The sequence below is a fragment of the Fonsecaea erecta genome (genome assembly GCF_001651985.1).
Source record: "Fonsecaea erecta strain CBS 125763 chromosome Unknown Scaff6, whole genome shotgun sequence".
NCBI lineage: Eukaryota > Fungi > Ascomycota > Eurotiomycetes > Chaetothyriales > Herpotrichiellaceae > Fonsecaea > Fonsecaea erecta.
In genome coordinates this window covers 1,874,191-1,891,039 of record NW_017387249.1, presented here as the reverse complement: position 1 = coordinate 1,891,039, position 16,849 = coordinate 1,874,191, and the positions used below count along the sequence as shown (strand labels likewise).

Genomic DNA, 16,849 nt, shown 5'->3' with positions numbered 1-16,849 from the left:
TACAAACACGAGCACCATGAAATTGGCGAAGACTGCCAGAGGCGTCCTTAAAAGCCTACGGCGAAAACAGACCAACCTACAGTCAATCAAGACCTCACAGGCTCTGTCGTCGCGTTATCATGTCTTGCTAAGCGACTCCGGGGTGGGAGACACGCCTGAGAAGGAAGCTGAATCCCAGTCTGCGTTCGCGTCAACGCGTCATCGGAAGAAGGCACGGCGGCCCGCAGCAGGGATCCCTGGGAAAGAAGTGAGAGAGCGTCTCGAGCAGGGCAACATGGGGCAAACCTCAATTGCCATTCACGAGGATGCACACGAGCGGTTTTGTGGCGGTGAAGGCGAGGTGGACAACATGGTGCAGTGCCAGGCCGAAGAGGATGACTTTCTTCACGATTCTTTGTTAGAAGAGTCCGATGAGAGTGATGACGACGACGACGACGTCGACGAGAGTGTGGTCGATGATATGCGCAGACTCGAGGAAAGCTTCAGAGGCATATCCCAGAAATACAGACTCATCAATCGCATTGGCGAAGGTATTCAGTCCGTCTCCGTCTCGTTGTTGTCTCTGCTAACCCCCCATTGCAGGTACCTTTTCAACCGTATACAAGGCCGAACAACTGGTCCAGGCGCACGAGCTGGATCAGGAAAATGAAGACCCTACGAACGAGTCCTCGTCGGACGCCCCCCCTTCCAAGAGGCGGAAAACAAGCGTCCCGTCTGGTGCGGTTAACAGACCACGGAGGAAAGGACTGATTGTCGCCTTGAAGAAGATCTATGTGACGTCTTCACCTCACCGCATCATGAATGAGCTGGAACTTTTACACGAATTACGCCACTCACCATACATCTGTCCCCTGCTGACGGCTTTCCGTCATCACGACCAAGTCGTTGCGGTGCTCCCATACTTTAGGCACCTCGATTTTCGTTTGTACTATCGAGAGTTCCTCATCAACGACATGCGACATTACTTTCGCTGTCTGCTCAACGGTCTGGCTCATGTGCACAAGGCGGGAATCTTACACCGCGACATCAAACCCACCAATTTCCTCTATGACCACACAAAGAGGCAGGGTGTCCTGGTCGACTTTGGGCTGGCTGAGAGGCAAGGGACTGACTGGCAACCATGCCTCTGTACTGAGTCCAGGGAAAGAAGAAGAGATAAGTTTATCAACTCTTATGCAGTCCAGGTCCTGCAGTCCTCTCCCGAGCAGATGTCGACAGGGTATCCTAAGAATGATAGCCGGCCGTCTCGAAGGGCAAACAGAGCAGGGACCCGAGGTTTTCGAGCACCCGAAGTCTTGTTGAAATGCACCTCCCAGACCACCAAAATCGACATCTGGTCAACCGGTGTGATCCTCCTGACCCTCCTGGCTCGCCGATTTCCCTTCTTCAACAGCGCCGACGACGTTGATGCCATGATTGAAATGGCTTCGATATTTGGCCGGAAGAAGATGCAATCTGTTGCCGCAATGCATGGCCAGCTCTTTGAAACCAATATTGAGACCATTGGCGAACGTGGTTTTACTTTTGAAAAGATCATCATCTGGGCGAGTTGCCGCGAGAAAGAGCAAGACACCCTTCGACCAGGAGAGGCTCAAGCAGTGGCGTTCCTGCACGGCCTTCTCGAACTCGACGCTGGGAAACGATGGTCGGCAAGGGAGGCATTGCAACACGAGTTCCTCACCTCGCCTGTTGAGGACGAGGAGGAACGAGCGGAGAGAGAAGCGCAAGAAGCATATGAAGAAGAAATGAGAGCAGCACGTCGGTGACTTCGTGAACAGGCGTAACCTCTGGTATCTGCGCTGGAATGTCTTTGTTGTTGATGCATTCGAGAGCTAGCAAATGGGTCGGAGCTTTGTGTTACTAGCATCTTATACCCCCACGGCACGGCACGGGCTTCGCTTCATTTGTGGTGTTACTGGCATGGACAGAGCGTGCCCTTTTGGAGTCTGCAAAGAAGATGTGCAAAGCGACAAAGGTTTTTAGTGTTTAGAGGTACATGACGACATCGCATAAAATGCTATTCTTCGGTATAGAGTCTGAGGATTGGATTGTTTTAGAGGTAGTTTATCACGTCGTCCGTCCATTGGGGTCTCTTGTTCTCTGTATTTAATTCGACAATTCACTCGAAGGAGCATGTCACATGTGGATGTTTATTCAAGGGCACAGTACTAACAATATCAGAGACATAATGCACTACAGCACTGTGACTGACTTGTCTTCGAAGCCGTCGGTGCAAGAAGGCGTCACAGGTGAGATCACGGTTGGTGATATTTCCTCTGTGAGGTACTTTATCATCTTAGAATAGAGATCTGTCCCCAGCTCACCCGACGATCTTGCTGAGAACTGTATGACAGATGGCACTTTTCCAACTGCCGGGTTAAAGCGGGCAGATGCGAATGCAAGTGCTTTGCTTTAGCTGCCGTAACACCTATTCTAAACTTATGCGCTGGTTTGTCTGTCGACTTCAAAAGCAAGATTCACAGAATTAGAAGGACTGAGTATATTGGCATGTTTGTTACGTGATTTGGTATATCATTACATACAAACTCTTGAGATTCTGGTTCGCGATTGTATGACTTGTTGCTACATGGAACACACCTGCATTTACTGAGTGTGTCCATAAATCCCCCAATACAAACGAAAATATCTAGGTATTATGGCAGAGAAATTTACTCACTGGACTCGGCAAGTCTGGTAGGAAATCCAACTCTGAGATACATGGGAATATGGCCCAAAAAGACAACCTGAGTTCCAAAAAAACTTCGAAAAAAATACTCCCCGACAGGGAATCGAACCCTGGTCTCCCGCGCTCGTTATTGTGAAATGACAAGCGGAAACTGAACTGAATGTTAGATGACATATCAACTATTTGATGACATGATTGACTTACTCATGACCACTAGACCATCGAGGAATACATGTAATTGTTGGGAGAAATCGCGGTTAATCAAAATATAAAAGACAGTTAAATCTGCGGAACCGCGAGCCAGCATCCTTTCCAATCAAAAGACTTGCGCAATACCCACATATCTACCTACCTGTAAGTAATTCACTTACCAGGCATTCAACTCTGGAGAGGTATTAACTACAAAGTATTAGTTGCCGGGTCTCAATAAACGATGAAATTGATTTATTGTATCCTGCCTGTCCTTCACCTGTCTATCTTCATGAGAAGCCCCGTATCTACAAATCCGAGCTGCATACCGCGATCTTCGCGACTGGTGAGCTTATCTTAGTGAGTTCTTGAGCCACGCCTGATATCGAGTCTTCCAGGTAGCGTGCTATTGGTTTGCGCAGCATTGGCATGCTTGAAGAACTCTTGTTTATGGATGAGCATAATGGGTCTGAAGCGCAAATACTTTTGTGTGTATTCTCCGGGATGGAACTCAGCAGGATCTTTTCTAATGCATTCACATAGGTACTAGTTCAAACCTACCACGAAAGCGACGTAAGGTCTTCCATGCCGATGGGAGATCTTTCGCGACAGAACTGGGCCTGCGACACTCACTGGCCCCAACGAGTATGACGAGAATATCAAATTCCTCCACGCTCTCGTGCTCGACTGCCTCATACACAGACTGATCGAAAACGGCCAAGATTCACGTTTGATAAACGCACGACGTGATCTTCGGGAGTAACTACCCTACAGTGCTCGAACTTTGCAATCCCTCGATAACCCTCTTCTCGTCTTGGTCGACCGTGTGACACACCTCCTTAGCCTCGGAAGCTCGACTCTCGAGCCCGCCCCTGCAGAGCCACCGGTAGCGGTATTCTATGTACGAACATACACCCTGGCTGTTGCACAGCCCAGCAAAGTAATCGATATTTTGTCGAAGGTCAAGATAACATTCAAGAACAAGATATTCGCTTGGAAAAGAACCATCTAACCTCTCTCAAAGGATGTATCGGTCCATCTTCGCTATGACGGCGTTGCCCATAAAACGAATGCATGGGGACGGCATGTTCATGACCACAGACCCACAAGAGGATCTTCTCTTGGGCGAATTTTGCACGTTATATCCGACCTGTATCCTAATGTTGTCGCAAATTGCCTAGTACAGGAGACTCCTCATATGGAACTGCCAGTATCGGCCCGCGACCAGCCCATTGACACGAGGAAGCAATTACTAACATGTGTCCTAGAGCAAGGGGCTCTCAATTTCAGCATCGGTGGGGTTGTATCTTCGATTTCAAATCTTCATCTCAAAAAGTTGTTTCAGAGTCTGGGCACAAAGTCCTTTGCTACCGCGGCAGAGATAACTGAGGAAATTTCTCCCACTTCCCAACTGGCGGTACAGCGCTATGCACAAGAGTCTGCAGTCAAAAACTATGAGCAGATAGTGGTGTCGAACTACTCGGGTTGCAGATGCCACCGCATTGGCCGAAGTATTGACTGATCAGGCTACATCCATGGGCCTGAAGAATGGTCGAATCAAGCTTCTGATTGTGGTCCGACTCCGAGTCTTCCAGGTATTACTGGCGATGGTGCAGCAGTTTGTAAAATGGTCGGCCGCAACAGCTGCTGCTCGGAAGCTTGAAAAGCACTTTTCGATTCAGTGAGGTGACTTGCTGTGGCTACTAGACCAATTTCTATTCCAAAAGTACTCCGATGGTGGCAGGATCAACTGCCCGGACTCTTCAGCATTTCCTGATACTATCTGTATGGCCCGAACTGTCCGGATTTTGCAAAGCATCCAAATTCTCCCAACACCCGTTTGCAGAATACCTACATACAGTTGCAACGCGTGCTAGCGATGGGACATACGGTACTATGCAAGCAGTAGTGTCTCTCAAAGTTGTCTTGAGGTCGTACGTATGGATGTCGTCAAAGAGTCATCCGTCAAGATACCAAACAGAAGTACTGGACAGCAGCGAAGATTTACAACATTCATCATTGATGCAACCTGCCCCAATGGTCCCAGACAAGGTTGAACCACATGTAGTCAGGGCTTGTCGCGCAAGGATGAGCTCTGGGTTCGCTCATCGACGACATTAACCTATGCACACGGAGCGTGTGGAAGTCGACGCAAAGCGCTTCTGTATGATATGAATATCAATCGACCCAAAATGTTCATTGTCGTGTAATCTCACATTGAGTGGTTCATATTGAGCTCTCGCATTTAATGCTGACGGAAGAGGCTATGTTGGATACCGTTCTGCAATTAGGCGGTTCATATGCAAATAGCAAATCAATGTTCATCTCTTCGTCTCTGGCCATGAAGCATTCCATGATGACAAAAGGTATGACTCCTATCTAGGCACTACACCACGGGCATTGGGCCACTGCATGCCTGGAACAGTCCACCGTACTTGATGTATCCCAAGTTCCATGATGTGTTACCGAACTCGGAAAATTGGCCCGAACTGTACCAGGCTGAACCTTCTCGGGTTTGGCGGACTTGGGTGAGAAAATGCCTGCAGCTCCTCAGACGTCGAGACTGCCAGGCCAATTGACGAGCTGGGACATGGATCCTGTGACCCGACAAGTCCTGGCTGCCGGACGTAGGCAGGACCTTAGTCCCGACATCTGATTTGGCCCGGAACAGGTGTCCTGGGCTAAACCAAAGTCTAGGGCTGTCTCCCCAGAGGGTGAGTCGGAAGGTGAGATAAAGGTGAGCGAAAGTGAGTCGTGAGCAGGTGGTTTTAAAAGCGGCGCCGAGCTGATTTACCGTTGCTTGAGCTGCCAAGGACGAGGCTGAGGGTTTGTCAAATCCAACGGATTTTCCCGTCGCCGACATCATCATCATGATTGATTGCAGATGCTTCTTCTTCTCTCAAGGGTTTTGGAGGAGATGCTTGTCATGACTGCCACATCTCCAACCAATTTCCTAACAACTTTGACGCGACCGAGATCGAGAACTTGGTGTCGTATCATCGTCCTCAGTCGATCTACACTACAGCAACGGGCTCCTCGTATCTTCTTCTTCTCAGGTTCGACTCCTGCATATAGACCATATTCTGCATGTTGTCGTCGTTTCCATACTGTCCCGTCGTCCGAAAAGGCCCCAGCGTCAACCACTTCAACATCCACAAGGACCATATCAACGTCCACCGCAGCTTCCTCAAGCCCACAGAAGACGATGTCTCGACGGCGAGAACCAAAGCGATTCGCGCCACTGAATCCCAATGCCGAGAGCGGACACGACCTCCCGCAGCTAAAAGGCATCATCTTTGACATGGACGGGACGTTGTGGTGCGTATTGACTCAACACGCTGAGCGAGTCTACATCTGTGCTTGGCAACAGTGACGCTAATCGAATATATCTGCCACCAGTCTTCCTCAGAACTACATGTTCCGGGAGATGCGCGAGGCCTTGGGAATACCCAGATCGGTCGACATCCTGGACCACATCCGCTCGCTCTCCAACGAACCGGACATCGGGCCCGAGCCAGGGTCAGGACCACATCCTCACTCGACAATCAATCCCTTTCAGCTCCCTGCCGAGGAAATGCTGTCCCCTTTCAGCGACAAAATCCCTGATCCGCCCCCTTCCTCACCACAAGCTCGCGCAGTGGCCAAAATCCAAGCTATCGAGCGGAATGCTATGTCGTCACAACGTCCGCAGCCCGGTCTCCAGGCACTCATGGACTACCTCACTCAACGGGGCGTGAGGAAGGCACTCTGCACGAGGAATTTCCCTGCCCCGGTGCATCACTTGCTGAGCAATCACCTACCTGAAGTGGTGTTCGAGCCGATCATCACCAGGGAGACCGAGGGCGTGGAACCCAAGCCGAGCCCGGAAGGGTTGTGGATGATTGCTCGGGCTTGGGGCTTGGATCGAGAGATTGAGGCTGGAAAGATCCGAGAGTCAGTCGAGTCAGGTGGCGACGTTGACCCCTTGGAATTGGCCAGGAGGTATCTGGGATCCGGCTTGATTATGGTCGGAGATAGCATAGACGACATGGCTGCAGGCTGGAGAGCTGGGGCGGCGACGGTGCTGTTGGTGCAGGACGAGAACCAGGAGTTAGCAAAGCACCAGTACACGGGCCTCAGCATCAGACGACTCGATGACCTTATAGACATTCTAGAGAACGGATTTGCAGAGAGCGCACAGACATAGACTAGACCCAGAGAGTGGTGAATTATTTCCTGTGGGAATGGAAATATCCACGACGTTTGAGACTTGCACTGGCCGTTATGCACGTTACAAATGGCGGTCCGAGGATATCTGATGCACTCGGAAAGGTGATGTGGTGGCGATAGTCTGTGAACCTGGAGAGAAAATCCGCAGTGTTTTAAGCGACGTCGCACAACGCCCAATGCTTTGGGCACCATTTCACCTACAAGACGTGACTTCCCCGCTGCTCCGATCATATCCTCTAGAGACCCGGGTTTGGTGTGTGAGAACTTCAGCGGCAGCAGTCCGGGCACGTGGGAGAGCATTCTCGTGCAGTGTTGCCAAGCTGTAGCACAGCGTCCAGCACCGGCAGCACAACCCATTCGGGTCACCCGTACTTATAAGGTGCATAAGTAGTGATGGGCAGCACAGTGCATTCGATTGGCAGGGCGGTGGCTGATGTGTTGGCAAGCCGGAGAGGTGTCGCTCGTCCACGCCCCATTGCGCGACGAATCGAAAGGCGGCATGGAAGTTACTGCAAGCCTGAAACTGTTTGTCACAAGCGGTCGCCCGAACAACCGAAAAGATTGTTTTCCTGGAGCCTCTAACATGATCGGAATCAAGCCATGGGCGTTGGGGGTGGAGCCGACGGCGGTAAAGGCCCGTAACCTTTAGTTAGAAGCGTCGCTGGCCCATCCATTATTTGGCCATTTGTCCAGCCAACCGGTTTCTCGGGGATCCCATTCGCTTCTTGTTTCTTTTTCCTCCTTCTCGGAGCGTCGTGTTATACCGTGGTGCTCTTCCAATTTTGGCGACCAGAATCCAGGCGGTCAAGGTCTCAGCAGAGGAGGGATAGGGAATGGATCGCGGCATCAACAGGTGACTTTGCAGCTATGCATGCATCGGTAATGACCAATGGCTAGCTGAGAGAGCGACCACGCTGCCGACGGAAGGCTCTTACCCACAGATATTGTGTGCGTTGTGCGGGAGAGAAACCTGATATTCCTGGTACTCTGTAGATCTGTGCGTGGGTGCACTGGGGGCACCCAGGGGGCCTGTTCTCTCTCAGCACTGAGATGGCGCCTTGGGATCTACCACTGCTGCGATAATAAGCATAACTGAAAGCAGGGGAGAGAGAGCTGCTGGGTTGGCCATATCCTTTTTTGATACTCCGGTGGGAACAAAATACGGAGTCCTGGACCAGTGAACAAGACCCAGGTGTTCGTTCCCGGGGAATTTTTATCAGGTGGAGCAGCGGAAGTGAGCGTGAAGGAAAGGCCCATGCCTTGAACGGTGAGCCAATAATGGTGGCGAGAGGATCGGTGGCGTGTGCTTTCAACCCTGACTGGCCCGGGGGCGGGCCTGTTGGACGCTGTTTTCTTTAGCGGCACACCTGGGAATAAAAGGTCCGAAGACTGACTGGGGGCTAATAGGCTCGTGATGCCAGGCTCTCTAGGCTCTTGGTTACCCTCCGCCTTCCCCCCATCCATCCATCTCACCTGCAACTAAGTACGTAGTGCGCACCCGCTGGCTGCGCGGCATCCCTCTCTGGACAGCTTTCAGCCCAAGTCCACCGCTTTTGCTTCAACCTTTTCTTCGTCGTCGTGCTTTGCTCTTCCAGCGAATGTTGTCTTGCCAAACAGAGATGATACCTATAAGCGTTACCAGCTTCGTTTCGATTCATGTTAATTGATATGTGAAACTGTCTCATTGAGATCTGGCCCTCCTGTCACTGTTACCTGCGCCCGCCGCACCACAACCTCAACCAGCCTCACAATTATTCGCCTGCGACCAACAACCACTAACACTTGTTTGTGCCTTCACCGGCTGGCGATCCCTTGCCGGTCAATCCAAGCCCATATTCTCCGTCGTCGAAACTGCTATCGAGAACAACCCACGAGGCAACCTCAAATCCCCCGTTTGCTTAAACGACCCCGTTCGAAAATCCTCGCAACGAAACCTCCTCCACCAACCATGACCGATCCAAGGTTGCCTACGAGACCATAGCCAGTCCATCACAAGGGCACATGCGCATCGGCCCTTGCGTATGTGCTCCATGATCCAGCACACTTAAGGTCTCTTCGAGATGGGCTTTTCGAGTCGACGCCTACCTCTGCCTTCGGCCACAGACTCTCTGATAGGATCCGCCGACGAAGCTGGTCACGGTACGGACCTTGGGACCGATCTCTCGCGACGAAGTGAAAAGACCTCCGAGACGATTCCTGACGACGGAAGCCCGATTACCATCACGCCAGCCCCTAAGCGCACAATTGGAAAACTTGCAAAGTCCGGTCAACAGTCTCAAACCTCGCTCCTTATTGAATTGTTTGAAGGGGGCAAAACATCTGATCCTGGACAGAGACAACCCAGCTTACGAGTACGCTACACACCATCCCACTCCCGGAAGAATAAAGACAAGGGAGAGCGTCACATTCTGGTCACCGAGTCTCCAACGGCAAGGCGGCCTTCCTTCAGCCACCGCATTTCTCTGGGAGGAAACGAGACTCTTGCGCCAAACGTCATTGACGGCAGTATCAGCTCCTTGGATACCGGCGACGACTTCAGGCCTACCGTTCCCGTCGAGATTGAAGTCCTGCAGGACGACGACAGCGACAGGTCCGTCTTGAGTCCGCCTGCCGAAACCAGGTCCATCATCCCAGAGTCAGATATTTCGTCTATGCCAGCAGAGAGTTCTCTGGGACCCAATCCACCCATCAACATGTCGCCTGCCGGCCAGAGTGTCAGTATCACCCGAGGCATGTCTTCCGAGGGAGCCTCGTTGAAACCACCGGTCATTCCGGCCGAACGCAATTTGAGCAATGAGCGTATCACCCAAAAAGTCATCGAAAAGCTGAGCAATAAACCGCGAGTGTCGAGCAGTGGGAAGCGTCAACACAGTAGCCACAGTGGAAGTCGAAGCAGCGTGAGCAGAGAAGCGGAGTCTATGCACGCCGAGCCGCGAATTCGGGTCACAAAGAACGTGGATGATGATTCAATGCATAGCATCACCGGCTCCAGTATGGTCAGTGGCTCTCAACTATCTGCAGACCCGCGTGCGACAGACCAACGATCGGCTCGCTCAGGAACATCCAACGTCTCAGTCACGAATAATCCCAAACTACTTCAATCGGTCGAAGATGCCATCCGGAGGCTGATATTGCCCGAGCTCAACGAATTGCGCCGGAACCAGAAGCATTCCCATCGATCACGACACGAAAAATATAGCAATCCTTCGGATGTGTCCTCAAGTACCCTATCGCGCGAGGACAGGACGCACCGCAGATCCTCCGGGAGCAAATCAAAGCGCCGAGTGAGTCGAGAGTCGGAATCAGGTTTGCTTTCAGATTCTGCTCGCCGTCATAGACGTCACAAGACCGTCGACTACGACTCACCGTCGGAGCACAGCTACGAGCCGTCCGAGTCTGTCGACAGTCTGGGCGACGAGAAAAAGTCACGTAGGCACTCGAAAAACCGTCATGGTCGTGACGTTGCGGCTGGAGCTCTCGGAGCTGCAGCCTTGACTGCCGCCGCTCTCAAGTCGCACGATTCGGGATCGAGCCTGGAATATTCGGAACATCGCAGACGGAGGAGGAGCAAAAGCCGTAGCAGCCGCAGTGCAAGCTACACAGAAAAGGACGACGCCTTCCAGAAGCATCAAGTACCGCCTATGCCATTCGTCAGTGAGATTGGTACCGATCTCACTCGAAGCTCGCTCAAATCTTCCAATGACGGACGCGCCGAGACGCCAACCCGCCGTGAGGTGCGTGAAGTGATACGCGGATCTCCTTTCGAACTATCCTCGCCAGCCTCTCAAACGACGCCCACCTCTAATGCGCTCGACTTGAAACGTGGACTTGGTACCCACCATGGTAACTTCTCGGAACACGATTTGTCGGCCCACGACCTGTCCTCCAAGAAAGAAGTGTTCGATGAGGCCACTTTTGACAAGTCGTCTGACGCAGAAGAGCTGGATTTTGCTACGCACGGATTCGCGGCTCTGACAGATCCAGAAAGGGCTCGTCAATATGAGAGGAACCTTCACCAGCAACATCCCATTAGGCGGGGCCTCAGCCCAATACAGAGCGTTGCCAGCTATGCGACTACAGAGCCCAATCGCAACTCCTTGATGCAACCTCGCAGCTCAGACTCTTTGCGTTCGCCGGGTAAACACACTCGTATGGATGACCAAGTCTCCGTCTCCTCTCTATCATCAGCGCCCAGCACCGACCTGGCCCGCTCAAGGCGACCCCATGGAATGAGCTTGGAGAGCCGGAGCGAGATCATGGCTCAACATGTGAAATCGCTTGAAAGCACACCTCGCCAATTGGATCAACGCGCTCTAGACGAACACCAACTCGAAGACGAGAGCTACCATGATTCGCCGTATATCGACAAAGTCACTGCAGGCCAACATGTGGTCGCCAAGGGCATTGGCGCAACCGCGCAGTATGTGAATGAAGGGTCAGGTATCGAGTCTGCAGTGGCCTCGCTAGTCGAACCGTCTCTCCTTTCTGGTGATTACGCATACTCGCCCCGCCATAGTCAGGCAGACTCGCTGGGCGCCCGTGAGATTGCCAGTTCTCCATTATCACACCGCGACTACATGTCGAGGCACAGTGGCAGTCCGCTGAAACGACAACTTTCAAACCACAGCGGGAGCGCGCACAAAATTGCTCCGGAATCGGCGGCTGTGATGTTGTCACCCCAACAGAGTCCTGCTCGCTCACTCGAACATGTAGAGCAATTTTCTACAAAATCAGCCCAGCCCGCGCCCCTTGCTACCAGTAATGTACCCAGCGGCCCTGTGGAGCGCTCGCCAGAGTCAGATATCACCACTAATCCATCTATCATCCGAGGTCCAATTGGCGGCCTTGCACAGGGCAACACTGAGCACTGGCCTTATGATCCAACACCTCCACACTCTCGAGCCAACTTGGTGCTTCCACCAGTGAGTCGTGATATTGGTTCGGCCGGGGCAGATCTCATCCCCGAAGCTTTGTCCATCAACCGTGACCACGACCTAGATGCCAAACGTGACCTCTATGTGCAGCCGCAGACTTTGTCGACTCCCCTTGGGGCCAAGGACGAGGGCTACGAAACTGGAGCGAACGTGCCGTCGCCAGGTTTGTATTCTCAAGAGCGGGGGGTTCGAGACGACAGCTTTACGCCAGAACCATCAATCGACAATGCCCCGATCACAGACGACCCCTTCACCACGCAGCGAGATCCGTACATAAGTGGACTTTCGCATGGCATGTCGCCTATGTATGATAGTGCGACGGGTCGCGGCCGCGATAACATCCATTCCAAAGATATTGTGGCGCTCATGGATCATCTCACAATGCGGGACGCCCAACGGAACGCAAGAGACACAGAAATCCTCGTGACGCTGGTCCGCAGTGCCGCAGAAATGCGCAACTCCTTCGAAGACATGAAAAAGTTCATTGCAGAACAGGACGATCTTATCATGGACACTGCCGATAAACAACATGAAAAAACGCAAAAGGTCATTGGGGGCCCGCGACCACAACCCGTATCTGCTCCTCGCCCGACGATGTCGGCAACCTCGGAGGAGGACATGCCATTGAAACGCCGCAATGTTTTCCAACGAGCGCTCAGAGGACTTGGAGCTAAGAACTCACAAGAGCTGCAGAATATCGAGGCGATGTTGATGCGACTTTTGGACGAAGTTGAGGCCCTCAGGGCCTCACAGCCTCCTGCAGTCGCAAGAGATCAGCCTAGATCCACGAGTTTGACCTCTGCAGACAACGCTCGCGCTCCTACAGACACAGGATATGAGCCCGAAGGCCAAGCAGGGACCTCATCAACCGGAGATCGATCTGGATTCTTTTCGAACAACTCCTCTCGCCAGGCGGATTATCGCAGCTACAATATACATCGAGACTCGGGTAACCGAGTGAGCACGGTGCTGGAGGGTGACGAAGAATACGACGACTATGGGAACCACCTAAGCGGCGCCCCAGGTGGGAATGCACAAGCGGTCAGCCACACGCCGCTGGACACGCCTCCGAGGAACGATCCAATCCGACAAGCCAGGGGAGGTTCCGCTCCTTTGAATACTCCACCTCGAACGCAGGAGCCAAACACGGGATCGCTGAGCCATGAAAACACGCCTCACCTCTCCCAGGGAGAGGCCTCCGGACGGAAGCACAAGTCTTTTGCATCTTCCTTTATTCCAAAGATGGTCTCTCGGTGGTCCAAGACCACTGCATCTTCCGCTGATAATTTCCGCGCAAGCCAACAACGAGTTAGACCCTACTCAGAGCACTCTCGGTCAGGATCCAACCTTGGAGATTATGAGTTCGAGCATGATCCTCAGGGCCACGACCGCATTCGGTCCAGTACTTCATTCCAGCGGGATCAGTACGACGATGTAGAGAACCGACCACCCTCTCCTCTAGTCCCAAGTCAGTTGACGGACAACCCGAAATATCAAGCTCACAGAAACAGCATCAATCTTCAACACCCTCAGCCCAGACAAGGACCAACAGGTCGCTTCCAGTCTCGGTTAGAATCTGAAGCCCAGTTTTATAATAACGAACAGATCTCGCCTACCTCGCAGACTTCATCTCAGTGGGAGACCCACTCGGGCCTGCAGCCGAACCATCACACGACCATTACCTATGGAGGACACCTCAGTCCGATCTCTGACTCGCCCTACTCTGCTGAGCCAGGACAGATGCATGACAACAGGAGCATTCGGTCGGGAAGCTCTCATGGCCCACCCCGGCCGCCAAAGATCCCCAATGACGAGCCTCTGGTGCCGCAACGTCCACCCAAGGTTATGATGAGTCCCTCGTCCTCGAACCGACAGCAGACCTACGTCGATCACGTTGCTGCAGCAAGGGCGGGAAGTCCAGCATTTGACAAGGTACGTACAAAACATCCACGTCTCAGTGTCGGAAATACTAACAAGCTTCCAGTCTCCAGTCGCGGCACTAAGATCGCCACAGAGTCAGACGCGCAAGCCCTCTGGGCCGAGACCTCTAGCTGGATCTGGCGGATCGAAGGGTGATTTGAATACCGTTAAAAGAACGAGATTCAGAGGCAGCCCAAACCAGATCGATAGCGAAGACGAAGCCATCGCGGCATATTGAGTGTTATATTGGGTCTTTAATGGTGGAGAGATTTCTTGAGTGCGGAATATGAGCGGTTGACACGAACGCATTCGAAGGCGTACAGGAGTGGGTTTTTGTTCCCGTGCCAATGCCAACAGCGCAACGAGAATTGTTGCCCTTTGGCTGATGGGCATTGCAAATGTTTCTGGTACAAGCGAGCTACCTAGATGGAGGAGTTGGAAACACGAGCTCGACAGTTCAGCGAAGTTGATGACTTCAACGCTGGACGTTCGCTACCGGGATGACAGGCTTCAACGGCAATGATGGGGGCTACCACTGAGCTGAGTGAGGTATGAGAGCATACACCTATTTGTTCGCGTCGGGCTGTGCCTTAGCGAAGCAAAAGAAAAAATACGTAATGTCGATATAAGGAAATCAAAAAAAGGGGAGTTGGACCTTTTTTCGCCTCGTATTTTTCTTCGTGTCTCACTCAACTTTCGGCTTGTGAATTTTATGCCCTTTACTGTAAGAATTGGTTGTTGTTGTTGTCGCCGCTGCGATCCTGCAATCGTTTGCACAAGTAACATGAGACTCCCGGCTATTCACCAACGCGTCACGTTGATGATGCCCGGCAAACCCGTCTTCGATGCGAGGCTGCGGGGATTCAGGGGTGGGGGGGGGGAAAATTACTCCGACCAGTTCGAGACTGAGTGAGTGAGTGCTCCAACACTTGTGTAGAAAATGTGAAGTAACTGTATATTATTATTATCCTAAGTACATACATACAATACCTTCGTTCGTCACTCCAGACGTATTTGAAACGAATTCTTACTTCTCATGGGCCGAAGGCGCTGATGGGGATGTGGGTGGTAGGGACACGCGCCTCGTCTTCGCAATGATTTAAAACGATAGATAGGGAGAGGCCCCTCAGCTACATACACACTCATGCTGAATGCCGTCAAGATAAAATTTCTCGTGGGGCACACAAATGTATGTGAATATAAGTGAGGACGGATTGAGAACTGGAATCGAGAGCTCAAGCTATTATCCTCTGAATCAACGTGGCACTAGCCCCTGGACAGTTATGTATGTACCATTTCAAGAATGTATACTCGACATATCGTCGAGTAGAGAGAGCTCCCAAGTCGTCCTCGAGATTGCCCAGCACCGGAGCCCCCTTCGCAGTTTTTCTTCATAGCTGGCTGTTACATCTCCTCAAGCACAGTCGAGACATGCTCGATCACTTCGTCTGATTGTGTGACCCGTTGACTTTCCCCTGTCGGTTCCCCTCCTTCGCCCTCATGCGATAAGCCTCTGCTGCAGGGTGCGAGGGTTGACGAAGCACGAAACCTCGTCAAGTGCACTTTTCGGTCTTGTCATGAACGTGCCAGGCGCACTTATTTACCTTCGCGATCTCTTCCAAGCTTTGTTGCCCAGCGAGAGCCTGCACGAGGATCACTGCGAAAACGCCCCCTTGACTTACTTTGTTCGCCAAGGTCTTAACACCCTCATGACTGTCGTCAAACAAACCATAAGTACGGACCAACGGTGCAAGCTTTGAGACGATGAGGAGTTCCATTTTCTCTATATTATGATCGGGATGAGATTCGGCCTCTTCAAAACACGCCAACAGCCACGAGTGATCAGAGGGAATCGCCACGAGCAAGTCAATGAGATGGTTGGCCCAGTCCTCCATGTTGAGGTGCATGGCGAGGTCGTAAGCGCGGAAGATCGTGCAAGCTGCATCGGAAGCTTCTCCCTTGCCAAATTGCGTCACCTCGTGTGTGTCGTAGGCTAACTCTTGAAAATATACCCACTTCGCTAGCATCTCCCCGGATTCTGGAAAGAACAGCGGGAATGAGAGTCGTTTTATCGCTGTAGCTGTTGAGGTCATATTTTTGAGCTTCTCCTGGAAGTACGGGATTTGGAGAAGGGCTTCTTTGTGGAATAACTTTTCATGTTTCCCGAACTGGAGCACGACGGCTGGAGAAGCAAAGGAGAAGCTGAGCCGTTAGCAGGATTCGGTACCAAACAGGTCCAATTCGCCCTGTCACCTACCATGTCTTCCGCCCCAAAGCCTGTGGTCTTGCAGCAGGTCGAGGCCCTTGCACAGATGATAGCTTCGCATGTCCGAAGAGCTTCTTTTGCACTGCTTTCCAGGCTTCGTGGGCTGATGCGCGAGTGCTCAGATTAAGCGTGGCAGCCAATCCGTCATAGTCGACCTGAATATTGGTCAGATTAGCTTGAAAACACGCACGGGCTGTCGAAAGCAGGTGAGCTGGTGATGGTGTAGGTAGGCGAGGGGCTCACCTCGACATTGTCGGGCTTCAGATTGCTGAGGAAGGCGATCAAGACATCTTGCTCATGAGAGGTTAGACTCGACAAATCCTTGTTCCCAGCACCTTCAGGCATGGCGACAAGGTTGATGGGGAGGTAAATTGGTGTGATAGTTTGAGATCTGCCAATATTGCAGGAGTTGTGTCCAGAAGAGGGGGTGTCGGGTGCTGTCGAGGTTGGTGAGTCTCTCAATGAGGTGAGTTAGAATTGAGCTCATGGTTCATTCGCTTACCACTCTGATCTGTTGCTCATTCACTTACAGTCGAGTCCTTGGCGAACTATAGGTCCTTTTCACGTCTCACTTGAGCCTCTCCTACGAGTCACCACTGCAGATGAGCAGATGATGGATAAGCTGACGAAATCGGAATGGTTTGT

At 52.1% G+C, this 16,849-nt stretch overlaps 4 protein-coding genes across 4 annotated transcripts; 3 read left to right on the top strand and 1 right to left on the bottom strand.

Moving 5' to 3' along the window:
- Positions 1–16: 16 nt before the first annotated feature.
- AYL99_07712 (cell division control protein 7) lies at positions 17–1,766 on the top strand (the record flags this gene model as incomplete). The annotated part of the gene is made up of 2 exons (XM_018839221.1): positions 17–530; positions 583–1,766. The coding sequence occupies 2 exons, from the start codon at positions 17–19 to the stop codon at positions 1,764–1,766; spliced, it is 1,698 nt and encodes a 565-aa protein (XP_018691989.1).
- Positions 1,767–6,080: 4,314 nt separating this feature from the next.
- Positions 6,081–7,061, top strand: AYL99_07711 (hypothetical protein; the record flags this gene model as incomplete). The annotated part of the gene is made up of 2 exons (XM_018839220.1): positions 6,081–6,193; positions 6,275–7,061. 2 exons carry the CDS (start codon positions 6,081–6,083, stop codon positions 7,059–7,061), a joined length of 900 nt encoding a protein of 299 aa, XP_018691988.1.
- A 2,083-nt stretch (positions 7,062–9,144) lies between these two features.
- AYL99_07710 (hypothetical protein) lies at positions 9,145–14,176 on the top strand (the record flags this gene model as incomplete). Its single annotated transcript, XM_018839219.1, has 2 exons — positions 9,145–13,950; positions 14,003–14,176. 2 exons carry the CDS (start codon positions 9,145–9,147, stop codon positions 14,174–14,176), a joined length of 4,980 nt encoding a protein of 1,659 aa, XP_018691987.1.
- A 1,315-nt stretch (positions 14,177–15,491) lies between these two features.
- On the bottom strand, positions 15,492–16,549 carry AYL99_07709 (hypothetical protein; the record flags this gene model as incomplete). Its single annotated transcript, XM_018839218.1, has 3 exons — positions 15,492–16,140; positions 16,196–16,359; positions 16,448–16,549. 3 exons carry the CDS (start codon positions 16,547–16,549, stop codon positions 15,492–15,494), a joined length of 915 nt encoding a protein of 304 aa, XP_018691986.1.
- Between the last annotated feature and the right edge of the window lie 300 nt (positions 16,550–16,849).